This window comes from Garra rufa, chromosome 1, assembly GCF_049309525.1.
Source record: "Garra rufa chromosome 1, GarRuf1.0, whole genome shotgun sequence".
Lineage (NCBI taxonomy): Eukaryota > Metazoa > Chordata > Actinopteri > Cypriniformes > Cyprinidae > Garra > Garra rufa.
The window spans coordinates 48,076,380-48,090,962 of NC_133361.1; the positions used below are offsets into that span (position 1 = coordinate 48,076,380).

Sequence of the window (14,583 nt, forward strand, 5' to 3'; positions counted from 1 at the left end):
CATCCGAACCGTTCCGGTTCGCTTGTCTCGGTTCGGAGCGTGTGTGCATCACACGGTTCACGCATGCGCAATGTAGCCTCGTGCACGCAGTGAGTGTCCTTTTTGCGCAAAATATGAGGTGTGTGTGTGGTAGGGCTGTGCAATTAATCGCAATCGCAAAAAAATCGCGATTTAAGCACATGCGATTTCTAAACCGCACAAGGCTGCGATTTTATCCATCCACCCAACGGCACTCCCGCCCCCCTTGAACGTCAAGTTCATTTTATTTTCGATATAGCGCCACATCACAAAAGAAGTCATTTAAGGTTATCTTTCCTATAGAACAGGTCTATACATAGTTCTTTTATTAAACATACTAAATTGCCTTTTGTTATTTATCTTATTTACACTAAGGCATGTCATTTCTGTCTCTTCATGGTCGCGTGATTACAATGTCTCCTCCAAGAAAACACGGACTGGATCGCGGACTCCATTCATAAAAAAATCTACTATAGCGCGGAATGCCACGTAATTCGTCGATTTTTGGATTAATAAATCAAAAGTTGGTCTGTCACTTAATTCAAATCGCGATATGGACTAGTGTCTGTGAAAACTGAAATGCAAAAAGACCGTTTTAAAATGAATCCTGCATGTTCCGTTTGCTTCTATATGTATGAATGGTGGAGACGCGTTTTATTTCTTTACTACATGCAGACTGAAGCACACGTGACGCTCCCGCTAATTTTTGGCCTTTGCATCTCACATGAACAGATAAACTCAATCGCCAAATCGCTGCTGTGAGTTTCACTTTTACAGTTTCATTTGAGAAAACTAGCATCATATACACACAGAAACTTCACTGCAACCTGTCAAAATAAAAGTACGGTTTAACATGTAACAGATCAATATTAGTCCTGTATTACTTTTGTACAGTATAATGTAGGTGTTTATATATTCCTATTTAAATAATTTACATAAAACAATATATATGATATAAAAAAATATTACAACAAGATTAACCATTTATTGATTAACAATTATTATTTAAACGTTTTAAACTGAATATATTTTTTCTTCCACGCATTGATTTTAACAGTAAATTTCTGTTTGTTTGATAAAAATTAAAAGGGTTTATTTTTCATTTGATTAAAAATAAATAAATGTTTATGCTTTTTCATTATCAGAAAAATTAAAACAAGAATTTCTAAAAAAAAAAAAAAAAAAAAAAAAGATTTTAGAACCCTCAAAATGTTAAAATAGAGAGTTTTGGACTTATTTTACTACAGTTTTACTACAGTTTTTTTTTTATTAAACTTAAAGGTTGTATCAGCGATTTCTAGCCTAAAACATAAAGTGTCAATTTCAGCTGACCTTTCTTCACGATCCGCTCGCTGCCTGCCCCATAAATTGTCTGTGAAAAAAACGCGTCTCTCTGGTCAGCCTAGGGTCCGAGATATGCCAAAAAAACAATCGGCACTACCAACCTTTCCACACATAAACAAACATTGTTCCAACCAATCAGCGTCAGGGGTTTGGTGTTGTGGACTTTCCTACTGGTGCAGGGATGTGAGGGAGGCGGAGCGAAAGTCCACAACACCAAACCCCTGACGCTGATTGGTTGGAACACTGTTTGTTTATCTGTGGAAAGGTTGGTAGTGCCGATTGTTTTTTTGGCATATCTCGGACCCTAGGCTGACCAGAGAGACGCGTTTTTTTCACAGACAATTTATGGGTCAGGCAGCGAGCGGATCGTGATGAAAGGTCAGCTGAAATTGACACTTTGTTTTTCAGCCTAGAAATCGCTGATACAACCTTTAATACTGTTATTTCATGCTGAAATGTTTTGTTATGCACTTCTTGTGCACTGAATACATTTAGAATGTATGTATGTAGCTTGTTTGAAAAAGCAAAAAAACAAAAATCGCAAATAAAATCGCAATCGCAATATTCGTTCAGAAAATCGCAATATGATTATTTTGTCCATATTGCACAGCCCTAGTGTGTGGACATACAGACAGTAAAAGTGGAGTGCTGCAGGTTACGTCATGTGTGGAAATGACAAGTGGGAGAGATAAGGAAGGCTGCCCGGAGTTGGAGAATGCGCCAGCGTCGTATAAGGGGCTGTTCACATGTAGCGTATTTTGCGCGCTCAAGTCCGTTATTTCAAATGTAGACGCGCTCATAATGGAAGCGACGCGGTCGCGTGCGACACGGTAGTGGTGCAACGCGCTCGCTTTTCCAGGCGCGTCTGCGCCGCATCGAGATAAAAACAATCTCAACTTTTCAGAATGCCGCAAGCACACCGCAGGTCATGTGACATGTATGGAATGATATTCCGGACATTATTCAAACGGAATTGCAAATTGTATTTGCACAGTACAGTCTTTACAGATTCGAAAGATGTATTACTCTCATCTGTATGACCAAAAAAGGCAGAGTATTTTAAGAGCAAGTGACCACATTGGCGCCTGCATCTGTCATGCAGTAAGCATGCTACTATTAAGCTTCCACACACCACACAGACACTTTTACAGGTTAACATTAGATTGAGCGGCCCTGCAAAGTTGCTACTAATTACATATTGTATCCTATCACCACTTTATGTGGAATTTTTTTTTTCTGCGACTAATAAAATTTTGATTGCCCAGGTCTCTTCTTGTCAACTACTAGTTAGTCGACTATTAGAGGGCAGCCCTACTAAAGACTAAGGTAATAGCTGCTTAAAATTAAGATTTCCATCAACGGAATAAAATATTTTGATATAGATTAAAATGGAAAACAGTTATTTAACATTTATACTAATATTTCACAATGCAACAGATCAAATAAATGCAACCTTCCTGATCATAAGAGACTTTAGAACTTTCAAAAACCTTTTGAAAAGTACTAAATCTTAAACCTACGAAAGGAAGTGCAGCATATGATTGGTCATGCATCACTTACCTCACAGAAGAGTGTCAATTTGTCATCAGGCAGCAGGCCGTTGGCTTCATCCAGGAGGAAGTCTCGCCTTATGAACTTCTTGAACCCCCAGTCTTTTCCTTGTACGAAGCGATAAGCCCGCTGGCTCTCTGCACAAAAATAAAAAACAAAGCATATTGTCACAAAATTGATTAGGTGGACACCAAACACGGGCCTTGCTCCAGGTCTCTCTAATGACATGACCTGTTAACAAAATCCCACTGAAATAACTTTCACCTCTACCCAAAAACAAGCACTAATTCAGTCAAGTATTAGAGTGAGGCGAAAACATAATCTATGCAAGAAATCTCACACATATCTCAGACTAATCTGAATCCAAATACTCTTTAAGAGGCTTTTCTGCCTATCTGGCAAGGTCTATAATCTTGCTCTCCATTAATTTCTGCATTATAACCGGTCTGATTATTCTGTGATTTTTCAGTCTCCTGCGGTTTCTCTGAAAGCACCTTAAACCTCCATCAATGTGATTATATTTTTCATAGCTAGTATGTCCAAATCTTCACTCCATCTTGACTGCAGATGTTTTAGCTGACCAGCAGGATCAGGTACATCTCAGTTTTACATAATCCATACTGGAAGGTATTTAAAAAAAAAAAAAAAAAAAAAAAAAGATTCCCTCATTGCAATAAGCTTTCTACAATGAAAATGTAGCAACATCAATTTTATTATAACAGAAATGTGAAATTAAATGATAAAAACAATCTGATATGAAATATGAAAGACATATGAATAAAAAGAAGGGATACAATAAGGACCAAATAGGAACAAGAATAAGAGGGAGGGAAGAATCTACAAGAGGACAAAGAACAAGACAAGATGGTGAATGAACAAGATCAAAAAGAAAAAAAAAAACAAGAAAGAAAAGAAGGAACGAGAGAAGAATGAAGAACAAGAATACATGAAAGCGATGCTGAATCAAGATGTACTGACAAAATCCTGCTGGAGGATTTCTCCTTAGTCACTACTTTCATACACCGAAGGGGAGAGAAGAGAAATGCATGACACAGGAAGTGGGGAAGAGCGAAAAAAGGAGAGATGAATAGATTCCTTTGTGCTTTTGTTGCATTGTGGGTATGTGTGACAAGCACACTCTATCAAGTGTGACATCCTCTCTTCCTAAACGTTACACTTGTTCTAGTGAAGCATCTTTCCTCTTTTCTCTGTCGGTCGAGCGCAGCTGGGGCTCAAGTCATTGCCGGTTAATCTGCTGCTGTTTGTTTGTGCATGTGCAGGTGTTTTAACTTGGTGTGAAATGGCTGTGTGTTCACAGCTCAACTGTGACAGTCATACAGATCTACGCAATGGGGGAGCAATGGAAGGGCAACCAAAGACATGCCTCAGGAAGACCCTTGTCTCCCTTCAAATCAGAACTGAAGTCAACTTTTCAAGACTTGCTGCTAGTATCCAAAAGCAGAAAGGCCAATATAATGCAAATTATTATGATGACTACATTCGCTTATTGATCTCATGATAAAAACGCAAGATGTGGAATACGTACCAATAAGTACATATCACAGCAGTTTCTGACAGAAATAAACACTAGAGCACTTGTAATCATTTTCGTGCACAGTTATGATTACAGCTCCATATGTTTTACTTTCCAGATGTAACAAGCTTGCTCGGTAGCTCAGTTGGCACGGAATTAAGGCTTGTGCACACTGGGACGATTATCACATGTGTTTTTAATGCCTCGTGACTAAAGAAAGGGCGCCAATGTGAGTGTGCACACCGACGCGTTTGACGCACCGCGTTAAAAACTGGCCAACCAATGAGATTGGCACTTTTGTTCACGTGCCTGGAGCAAACAGTAAACATGACTTGGTGGCGCTCAAGCGCACACTGATACCTAAAGACGAAGAGGAAGTAAGTAGACGAAGATGATGCATTGAGGCAAGATGAATGTAGAGCTACTGGTCTCATTGGTGTCTGAACACGAAGAGCTTTATGACAAATGTGACAGCGACTACAAAAATCTTGATGATAGGGAGTTATTATAGAGAGGAATCCCACCTTGTGTACCGGGTTATTGCCATTTCTCATTAAGCACCATCTAATGTCAGTGAATTTGCCTGTTCACTCGGCTCATCGCCAAAATAGTCAAAATCAGCATTCCCACAGGTTTGTTATTTTTTTTGATCATGAGAACAGGTTCTATATTCGATATTTTTTTATGTATTTTAGATGTATTAACACTTTTTACATTTATACTTTTTACAATAATGAGAATTGGGGGATGAGAGCAGTTGGGAAATGTGCTTAATTGTAGGGCCTGATGAAATCTGTTCTATTTTTTCCCAAATTTCGTTTGAATTTTTTTCAAATTCCGCTTTTTACATTTTTCTGAATTCCGTTTTAAATTTTTCTGTACTTTGTTTTAATGGGTAAACCAAATTTTATTAATCAAAAAGCATGTCTTGAAAAGCAAGAATTTTTTTTTCATTACTTTTCTAGATTTCATTGTAATGGTTTTATGAATTTTTTGAAAAAGGTTTTAATGATCGAACAAGAGGGGAATTGAACTCGAGTCGCTACAAGCACAGTTGCAGGATATATTAGCACACTAACCACGAGGCTATCAGTGCCAGGGCTCGAAATTGCGACCGTTTTGGTCGCGTATGCTCCCAAAATTTTAACTGCGCGACCTCAAATTATATTTGGGAGCATTTGTGCCGTTCTCTCTTTTGACTGTGGACAATTAAAAAGTCTCCACAATCTGCTTTTGAAGAAATCACTATATTTCGTGCTACAGCGTAACGTTACATTCTGTCAGATACAATTCTGCCGCCTCAGTCTCATACTGTACAACGCGGCATACATTCACATCAAATGATAACTCAGCGGCAGAGTTCCACTCACGCAGGGGCGTATTTTCCACTCGGGACACACTTTTCAAAATCCCGTTGGTGTCCTCCCACTTTCAAATGGTTTTGTTGAAGTAATCTCTTGTATTGTAGAATGCACGCTCCACGCCGTCGAGAGTTTTTGCACGATCGTTAAAACGAAACCAAAAGTAAAACGCGCACGAGCATTGAAAAGCAATTTTAATACCCTACGTTTAGAGAGCGACTCCTCAATGCGTGCAAATTAGGCTACATAAAATATCTAGGCTGTTATTAGTATGTGGGCTATAATAAGTTGTGTAGTGTCTATAGCTCTGTATCATGCTTGAATATTGAAAGAGTAGCCTACTTTGATCATGCCTGCATTTATTGTCTACATGACTAAGAAAGAACTCGTTGCATCGTTGCACTCGTTGCACCGTAAAAAGAATGGCATCTACGCTAATATTAGTCTGTTTCATTCTTATTCCGAGGTCACCGTAGCCACCAGATCCAGCCTGTATCCAGATCAGATGGTCACTGCAGTCCCCCGGATCCAGTCCGTATCCAGCTTAGATCATGGATCACCACCTGGAGATGACTTCTATATCCCTGAATGTCAACCAGATGAGCTCCAGAGACGGATCATCAATGAAGACCTCGCCAACCTAGACGGCCATCGGTGCCACACCACAGGATCCTGACGAGTTCTCTACACTTGAACATTGGTACAAACTGCTGGTTTCGTCTGGCCAGGGGAGAACTGGTCCCCCGACTGAGCCTGGTTTCTCCCAAGGTTTTTTTCTCCATTTCTGTCACCTGTGGAGTTTTGGTTCCTTGCCGCTGTCACCTCTGGCTTACTTAGTTGGGGACACTTTCCAGCGATATCGTTTACTATTTGAACTAAACTGGATGATGATATCACTGAATTCATTGACTGCCTTTAACTGAAAATTATTTACAATAATGCGTTACTTACACACTATTGTGCTGTTTAAATACTGTGCAGTTGCTTTGACACAATCTGTATTGTTAAAAGCGCTATATAAATAAAGGTGACTTGACTTGACTATTATTACTATAATTAATATATTTCTGTAACAATTTCTTCAAGTTAAACCAAACTTTTATTTTGAAAGGTTGCTGTAAAGTAGTGTTAATTTCGTCACCTATTTTTAATTTAGTCTTAGTCTTAGTCTTGTGCCAAATGTCCTTGTTAGTTTTAGTCATATTTAGTCATTCACATATCATTTTTTGTTAGTCAAGTTTTAGTCGACTAAAAGTCTCGTCATTTTAGTCTAGTTTTAGTCAAAAGAAAACTCAAGGTATCTTAGTCAAGTTTTAGTCGACTAAAAGTCTTTTAATTTTAGTCTAGTTTTAGTCAAAAAAGAACTCAATATATTTTAGTCTAGGTTTAGTCAAAAAATTTTAGTCTTTTTTTTAAAATAACACATTATTACTGAGATTATTACTGATACACATTTCAGTAAAAAAGTGTTTCACATATCTCAAACATTGGTTAAAGGTCATAATTACCTGACAAAATACACTTGTTGAATGATTTTTGTTGAATGCAAATGTTAAACGTGTCTGGTTTTCAATTTCTGATTTAGGAGACACATTCACAAATGATTAACCCTTTCAGTGGTGAGTTTAAAATATTCTAGCGGACCCCTGAGAGTGATTTTTTTTTAAGCGACCGTTATTTTATAACGTTCGTCCTTATTGTTTCCATGGCGACGTATCAAGCTTGTCACGTGACACAACACAGTCACAATAACACTGTATGACAGATAGATCGCTTTTATTTCGTTTTTTGCCTTTTTTATCCAGAATACTTACACACTTGCTTACCATGCCATGAACTATCTAATATTCCGATTCACAAATGTGTGTGAATTAGCATGTTTCGTCGTTTAAAACCCTATATAAATGATCTGGATCGTAATCTGTAACGTGAGATGGGCGCCGCCATGTTTGTTCGCGCTGCTGTTCAGAGTCCTGTCAGCTGTATTTACAGCACATTCATTCATCCGTTTCTCCCGAAATACATGCAAGTAAGTGGCTGGTGAACTAGAAGAGGAATAGAGAGAACTTTTTAGTTACTAAGCCTATGTGTATGTCATATGAATAAAACACATCGGCAAATTATATTTGAATAGATTGTTATTTGCTGCTTCCATAGACCTATGTGTGTATTTTACAAACTCTAAATGTCTCCTTTTACTAGTACTCATGTGTATTTAAATGTCTGAAACCTAAAATAAGCGTTATGTATTTAAAAACACTGCATAGTTGTGATTATATGACAAACGCAGAGCTCGTCCGTCTCTGGCTCAGCGCCAGCCAGCGCGCCAAAGCGCAGTTTGAATATTTTAAAGCCGTAACAGCTGATGAAAAAGCAGAGACGATTGTTGACGAAAATGAAGAGAGATTTTATCTTAGTTTTTATTTTATGCAAAACATTTTCGTCTCGTCTTTTTTCGTCAACAATAATGCATGTTAATTTAGTCTTAGTCAGCGTTTTTGGACAGTGGTGCAGTCTTGTCATCGTCTCGTCTTAGTCATGAAAAAAAAAAGGTCGTTGACGAACATATTTCGTCTCGTCTCGTCTGACGAAATTAACACTACTGTAAAGACCTTTGAGATCTGTTTGTATACGATATAACTTGTAAAATACTCATTAAGGGACTCTCAGAGCAGTTGTAGAGATTATGTTCATGTGTTCATTTACTTGTATATTGAGGCAACAGAGGCTGAAAACACAGCAAGCATCATAAACTCTTCAGTATGTGTGTAGTAAACAAAACCGCAGGTCTGTTCGATTCATTTACACAGAGACATGCAGAACATGCAAGATTGACATTTAAATTGTATTTTTGCCGCTTAATATTCACAGGCACTAGTTATGATTTAAGTGTACCTACCTACTTTTGATATATTCATTCAAAAGGTGGCATATTCCGTAACATTCGGCATTATATAATAAATAATAAAATCTAGCTTAATTAATTACCTAACTAACTTTGTGGCCAAGCATCACTTTACTTTTGTTAAACTAAAAAGTAAAACAAATGATTAATGTTGCCTTTTAGTTTAGTGATAAACGAACACATCTTATATATAGATTTATAAAGCAAGAAAACAAGAGGATACAATTTAATGAGACACACATATATGACACATCTCAAAATGGTCAAGCATCATCCAATTTATCGGTTTAAGTTATGCCTCTGCTGAAGTATTGCTTCCAGGACTGCCTGTATTGCTCATAAGTTGTGATGTCTCGAATTGGACAGACAGGAGTGTTCACAGATGGCATGGTTTGATTCAGCTGCTTTGGAGAAGATACTGATGGACTGGTGGGTAATTAACCCTCCCAGAATCAAGAACCCCTCAGTAAATCAAGTTACTCACCTATTAAATGGGAGAAGCAGGATTTCAAAACAGAATTTTTCAATCCCTACAAAATACACATACACACACACTAAAGGTGAAAGCAACTTTGCTAGTCATATGACAAAAAAAGGCCAAAAGCGATACCATTTCACATGGTTAAGCGTAACCCTTGACCACAGATGCACATAATGGAAGATGGAAAGAAAGTGACAGACACACTGATTGGTCTCTCGTGGAGGTCTGGGGTCAGATCAGGGCAGTGGCTAAATTTGTGCTCTCATTGAGGACGTCTAGCAACTAACCAATTGCAGTAGGGCAGGGCAAGTTCCTGTTGGCATCCAACCAGGGTCAGGCCTCTGTGGACACGAATACACAAGCAGAAAGGAGGAGGAGTGTTTTAGGACATCTGACAGAATACAGCTCCAATAAAAAAGTCTGACAGATGGATTATGCATATATAGAGGGAGAAGAGAGAGTTAAAGCATTGAGATAGAAAGAGCAGTCAGCGGTAATACATATTCAGGCCCCTGCACTGGGCTTTGGGGCACAGTGCCTAATGTCCTGGCACACGGAGAGAAAGAGAAAAAGGTTGCTCCGATCGCAAATGCACTAAGCATACACACACAGAGAAAGCCAGCGAGGTCGAAAGGCCAAGTTCTGTTTGCCCATACTTTAAAACACATCTCTAAGTGAGCAAAACCAGATGAATTCCAGTGGGCACGCATCAATTGACCAGAGTTCAACAGCAAACCATTTTAATCCGGTACACCGCAATTTCGAACTCCTTGAGAAAGACATTGAGGGCGTCAAGTAGTCTCAGCCTCGGACAAAATACCCATTGACCGCCCACAGATGACCTTATGTGCACTGCGCACACACACAAAAACGCAAGATTTGTCTGAAATAGCCGGTTGGCTTCGACATGCACAATTTTCAGGTGTCAGGATACACAGGTTTTTCCGCTGAAGATTATTTCCTCGTTGGATTTGCCAATGTTTGCGAGGACCATGGCATCTAGTCTTTGAAAGATTTCCAAGAATTGCGCTGGAGCCACTTAGTAGCAAGCAAATGATATCTTTTAGCAGATGGTCTTTTAGTTAGACGTCTATATGGGCAGTTCTTGGACAGAATAAGCTGTAAAGTGGATAGATTTTACGAGAATAGTTAAAAGTCTGGCTACACAACACAAAAAAGAAAAACATAGTGAGATCTGTCACATTTTTCTCAACAACAAAAACATCCTCGACTTACACTCTGCCATTAATAGCACAATGTCAGAAACATGATGCGAGTAAACGGACATTCTCACAACAGCATCAACACAATCCACTAGTGTAAACACTATCCAATAATTCCTCTAACCTTGACACTCCTATACAAACATACAGAGAGCAAAACACCTTTAACTGCCTGATATGATAAACCGTCAGCTCTGATCGGCTTGTCTCGATTGGGTCTGTAAATTCGTCTGGTATCTTGGCTAGAATAACCTGTAATGTGGACCACACAATGTTGTTAGCCAAACATCCAGCTACGTGAGAACACTGCAAAGTATTGTTAAACTAAATACTATATATGAGAGCAACAAAAACAGACACCGTTTAATAGCAGGTTATGAAATTAACACCTGCCACCAGCTGAATGCAAATACTCTTAGCACAGATGTGACTGGTGACTTGTACGCCATCTCAAATTGACTTTTTAACAGGAAACGCTGTTGCTTAGAAGCAACGATATGAACTTGAATATTATGTAAAACAAAAGAAAAGCTATCATTATGCATGTTTGGCTTGCGCATCCTACCTTTACCTTCTGCACTTGTTGAAAAAGATTGAAAAAAAAAAAATTGTCAAATAGAAAATGAATTCAAAACTAAAGTGAACCAAAAAAGTCAAATGTGAATATATTATTTAGGTCCATCTAGATCTTTATTTCACATGTGTTTGAATAAGAATTATTGATAAAACTAGGTATTCACCAACAACTGTGGTTGAGGGACCAAAAAAGAATTTAAATCCTCATCTTTCTGCGGTTTTACAGTGAAAGCGTCAGTGTTATAAATGTTGATCTATGGGAGTATTAACAGCTACGGGCCACACGGGGCTGAGAGCAACAGCAGTAAAGCTCTGTTGTGTAAATATTCATCAAACGGTCAATAGCCAATAAAGCACTTTCAGAATCAATATCTGCCAGCAAGCAGTCTCATCTGAATAACTACACACAGCACGCAGTGAAAAGATCGTCAACTGAGTAGTTTATACACTGCCCAACATCCATCCAGTCTACAACTGTGCAAATCTTTCATTTCTCTATTAGCCTGACCCTCTGTCCTACAAGATCACAAATTCCATAGGACTGTGGAAAAAAGAGAGAGATCTGAAAAGAGAATAATGCATCTGTATGAACAAATTCTCAAAAAAAGTCCAAAATATAGTTTAGTAACACAAGGTTTAATACATATTCAACAAAGCAATAGTTCACTTTAACAATGAACAAAAACTTTTTTTAAACAGCATTTATTAATCAGGGTTTATCTAAATTTCAGCACATATAGTCCACTTTTAATATTTCAGGTTAAATGTAAAAATCAACATTAGTTAATATTTCAAGAATGTTGAATTGACTACTATCAAAAGTATAAATAAGTTTATTGTTAGGTCATATGTAATGAAATAACTAATATTTTATTAAATTATGTTTGCCTTTTAAAAGTAGGGTACTTCTGATTAGAAATAGCACATAAGAGATGTTCATGACTGTGACATGATCTGAAGGCTATGAAAGCCCGTTTCCACCACTTAAGGTAACTGCAAGCTTATATCTCACAATTCTGACTTTTTTCTTGCAATTGTAAATTTACATCTTCGCAATTCCAACCTTTAATAATAAACTTGCAACTCTAAGAAATGAAGTCAGAATTGCGAGATATAAACACAACTGTGAGTTATAAAGTCAGAATAGTGGGGTTTATATAAAGTTTAATAAACTAAATTTTATTAGCAATTACTTTTACTTTACTTTTTTTGTTGAAATTTTTACATACAGCATTTTGGTCAACCTTTTAGCTGTTTTAAAATGTGCTTTACAAATAAAGTATGAAGTGAAGTGATAGATAACTCACAATTTTTTTTTACAAATACAAGTTTATTTCTATCAATTCTGACTTTTTTCACAATTATCCTTTTTTTTTTACAGAATTGCAACTGTAGTTTTTTTTTTTTCCTCGGAACTGCGAGTTCGTCAATTAATACTTAAAAAAACGTCAGAACACACAGTTGCGAGTTATAAAGTCAGAACAGTGGGATATAAACTATAATAGATTAAAACTTACAACTCAGACTTTATCACTATTGTGAGATGCATCTTGCAATTCTGACTTTTTTCTCAGAATTACGACATAGCTTGCAATGTCTTTTTTTCCCCTCAGAACTGCATGACAAACCCAGGATAGTGGGTTATAAACTATAAACTTGCAACTTTTACTTTTAGTTTTTTAGTTTTTTTTTTTCCTCGCGAGTTCGTCAATCATTACTTAAAAACCTCAGAACTCACAATTGCGAGTTATAAAGTCAGAACAGTGGGATATAAACTATAATAGATAAAAACTCACAATTAAGACTTTGCTTTCGCAACTGCAAGTTTATCTCTTAATTCTGACTTTCTCAGAAAGAGTTTGAGTTTTTTTTCCTTGTGAGTTTATATAACATAATACAAAATTTATAACTCACAACTGTGAGTTTACATGCAGTTTAAAAAAGTTAGAACTGCAAGTTTTAAATTATTTTTCTAAGAATTGAATGATAAACAAGTGTGAGTTTGCATCTCTTAATTCTGATAGCAAGTTTCTCTCTCTCAATTCTGACTTTCATCTCAGAATTGCAACTTTTTTGACTTTATAAATCACAACTGTAAGTATATATTAGGGATGGGTCACGATTTTCGAATATTCGATTAGTTGATTTAATTACCGAATATCGAATAGGTTGTGCGATTATTAATTTCCCCAAGTGTTCGGTGATGATGCGCGGGGGAGGGTGGCGCCGCCAATAACGCACTTCAAAGCTGTCAAGGACAACAGAAGAACAAGATTTCTAATTCTAATAAAATGAATGAGAATGAAGTGCAGTGCAAACTCTGCAGTGCGAGGCTTGTTTATCATAGTTGAAACACTGCAATGCAAAGGCTGTTCTCTGCGGCCGGAATATCTCAAACAAAACTCTGAATGGAAACGTGAAGATGCGCATGAATTGAAAAAATGCGCATAAAACGTATGTGCACAAATAAGTAGGATAGACTTTTTGTCCGATAAGAAAAAAATGTGCATAAACTACAATAAGAAAACTTTAACAGAATAAATGCGCTTTAAAAAAGTCATGTGATTTTGCACGACGGAACGGGATAACTTGACTAACCATCTTGTTGCACAGCAATGTTGTTTTAGTGATTCTGAAATGCTTCCTGCTGTCACTTGCCCACCACGGCACCAGCCCCGCCGTCGTTTTGATTATTTTATTTTTAGTAATAAAAATCATTTAGTTCAGTTAGAAAACAAACAGTAGCCTACATTTGAGAACTGAACGCGGCTGCTCAATGCAGTCTAACAGTCGCATCTGGGGCAGGAGTCTGATTTCATCACATGAGGAGTGCAAGTCGAGTGAGGTGAGAAAGGCAATATGTTGGCAAAAGATTTAGTTTTTAAACGAAATGCAAAAGTGTCTGTTTTAAAACTAATTTGACTGCTGCCGTTTATCTAAAAGGTGATTTTGGAAGCTCATTGGAAGAACATTCGTTTATTTATTTGGTTCCACCGTGTTTGCTTATGTAACAGTTATTTTATTTTTGTTAATAAATGAATAATTCTATGTTTGATATAGACTAAATAATTTTGTCGTACTGTTTTGTTGATGTCCATTCAATTAATTGACACCGAATTGACGCTAAATCGAAAGTAAAATGCTCACGGTCTATTTAAAGCCATTTAAAATCAAAGGAACGAACTATCCCCAGCATTTTTTTTTTTATGCTATGAATGTTCATGCTCATTTTTAAAACAGAAATGTCTTGGCTTATGAGCAGCTGAATGCTAATCGATGGACTGTTACGTTAATAAGTGGCATAATTCGTTTATGTTTATTTATTATATTAATATTTCAGCAATCATACATTAAAACCATTTAATGGCTTATGTTAAGACAGATTTGTTAAGACAGATTCTCAAATGAATTAAACAGTTTGTTATCATACACACTGAAAGCGTGAATGGTCTCGTGTCCTCTCTCTGTTTATGTATGTGCGTGCATACACGGGAGGGGTGCGATTTTCGAATAATAATCGAATAATACCCTGCGATTATCGAATAGTATTTTTGCTTAAAATGCCCATCCCTAGTATATATCATCCAATT

The 14,583-nt window shown here is 37.2% G+C and overlaps 1 protein-coding gene across 1 annotated transcript in view; it reads right to left on the reverse strand.

The window, feature by feature from the left end:
- The window catches only part of spop (speckle type BTB/POZ protein), a 108,123-nt gene that overhangs the window by 29,749 nt on the left and 63,791 nt on the right, over window positions 1-14,583 (reverse strand). Inside the window, exon 6 of the mRNA XM_073833418.1 lies at window positions 2,923-3,050. Within this exon, the coding sequence (XP_073689519.1) occupies window positions 2,923-3,050 (128 nt within the window). The remainder of the gene's footprint in view (window positions 1-2,922; window positions 3,051-14,583) is intronic.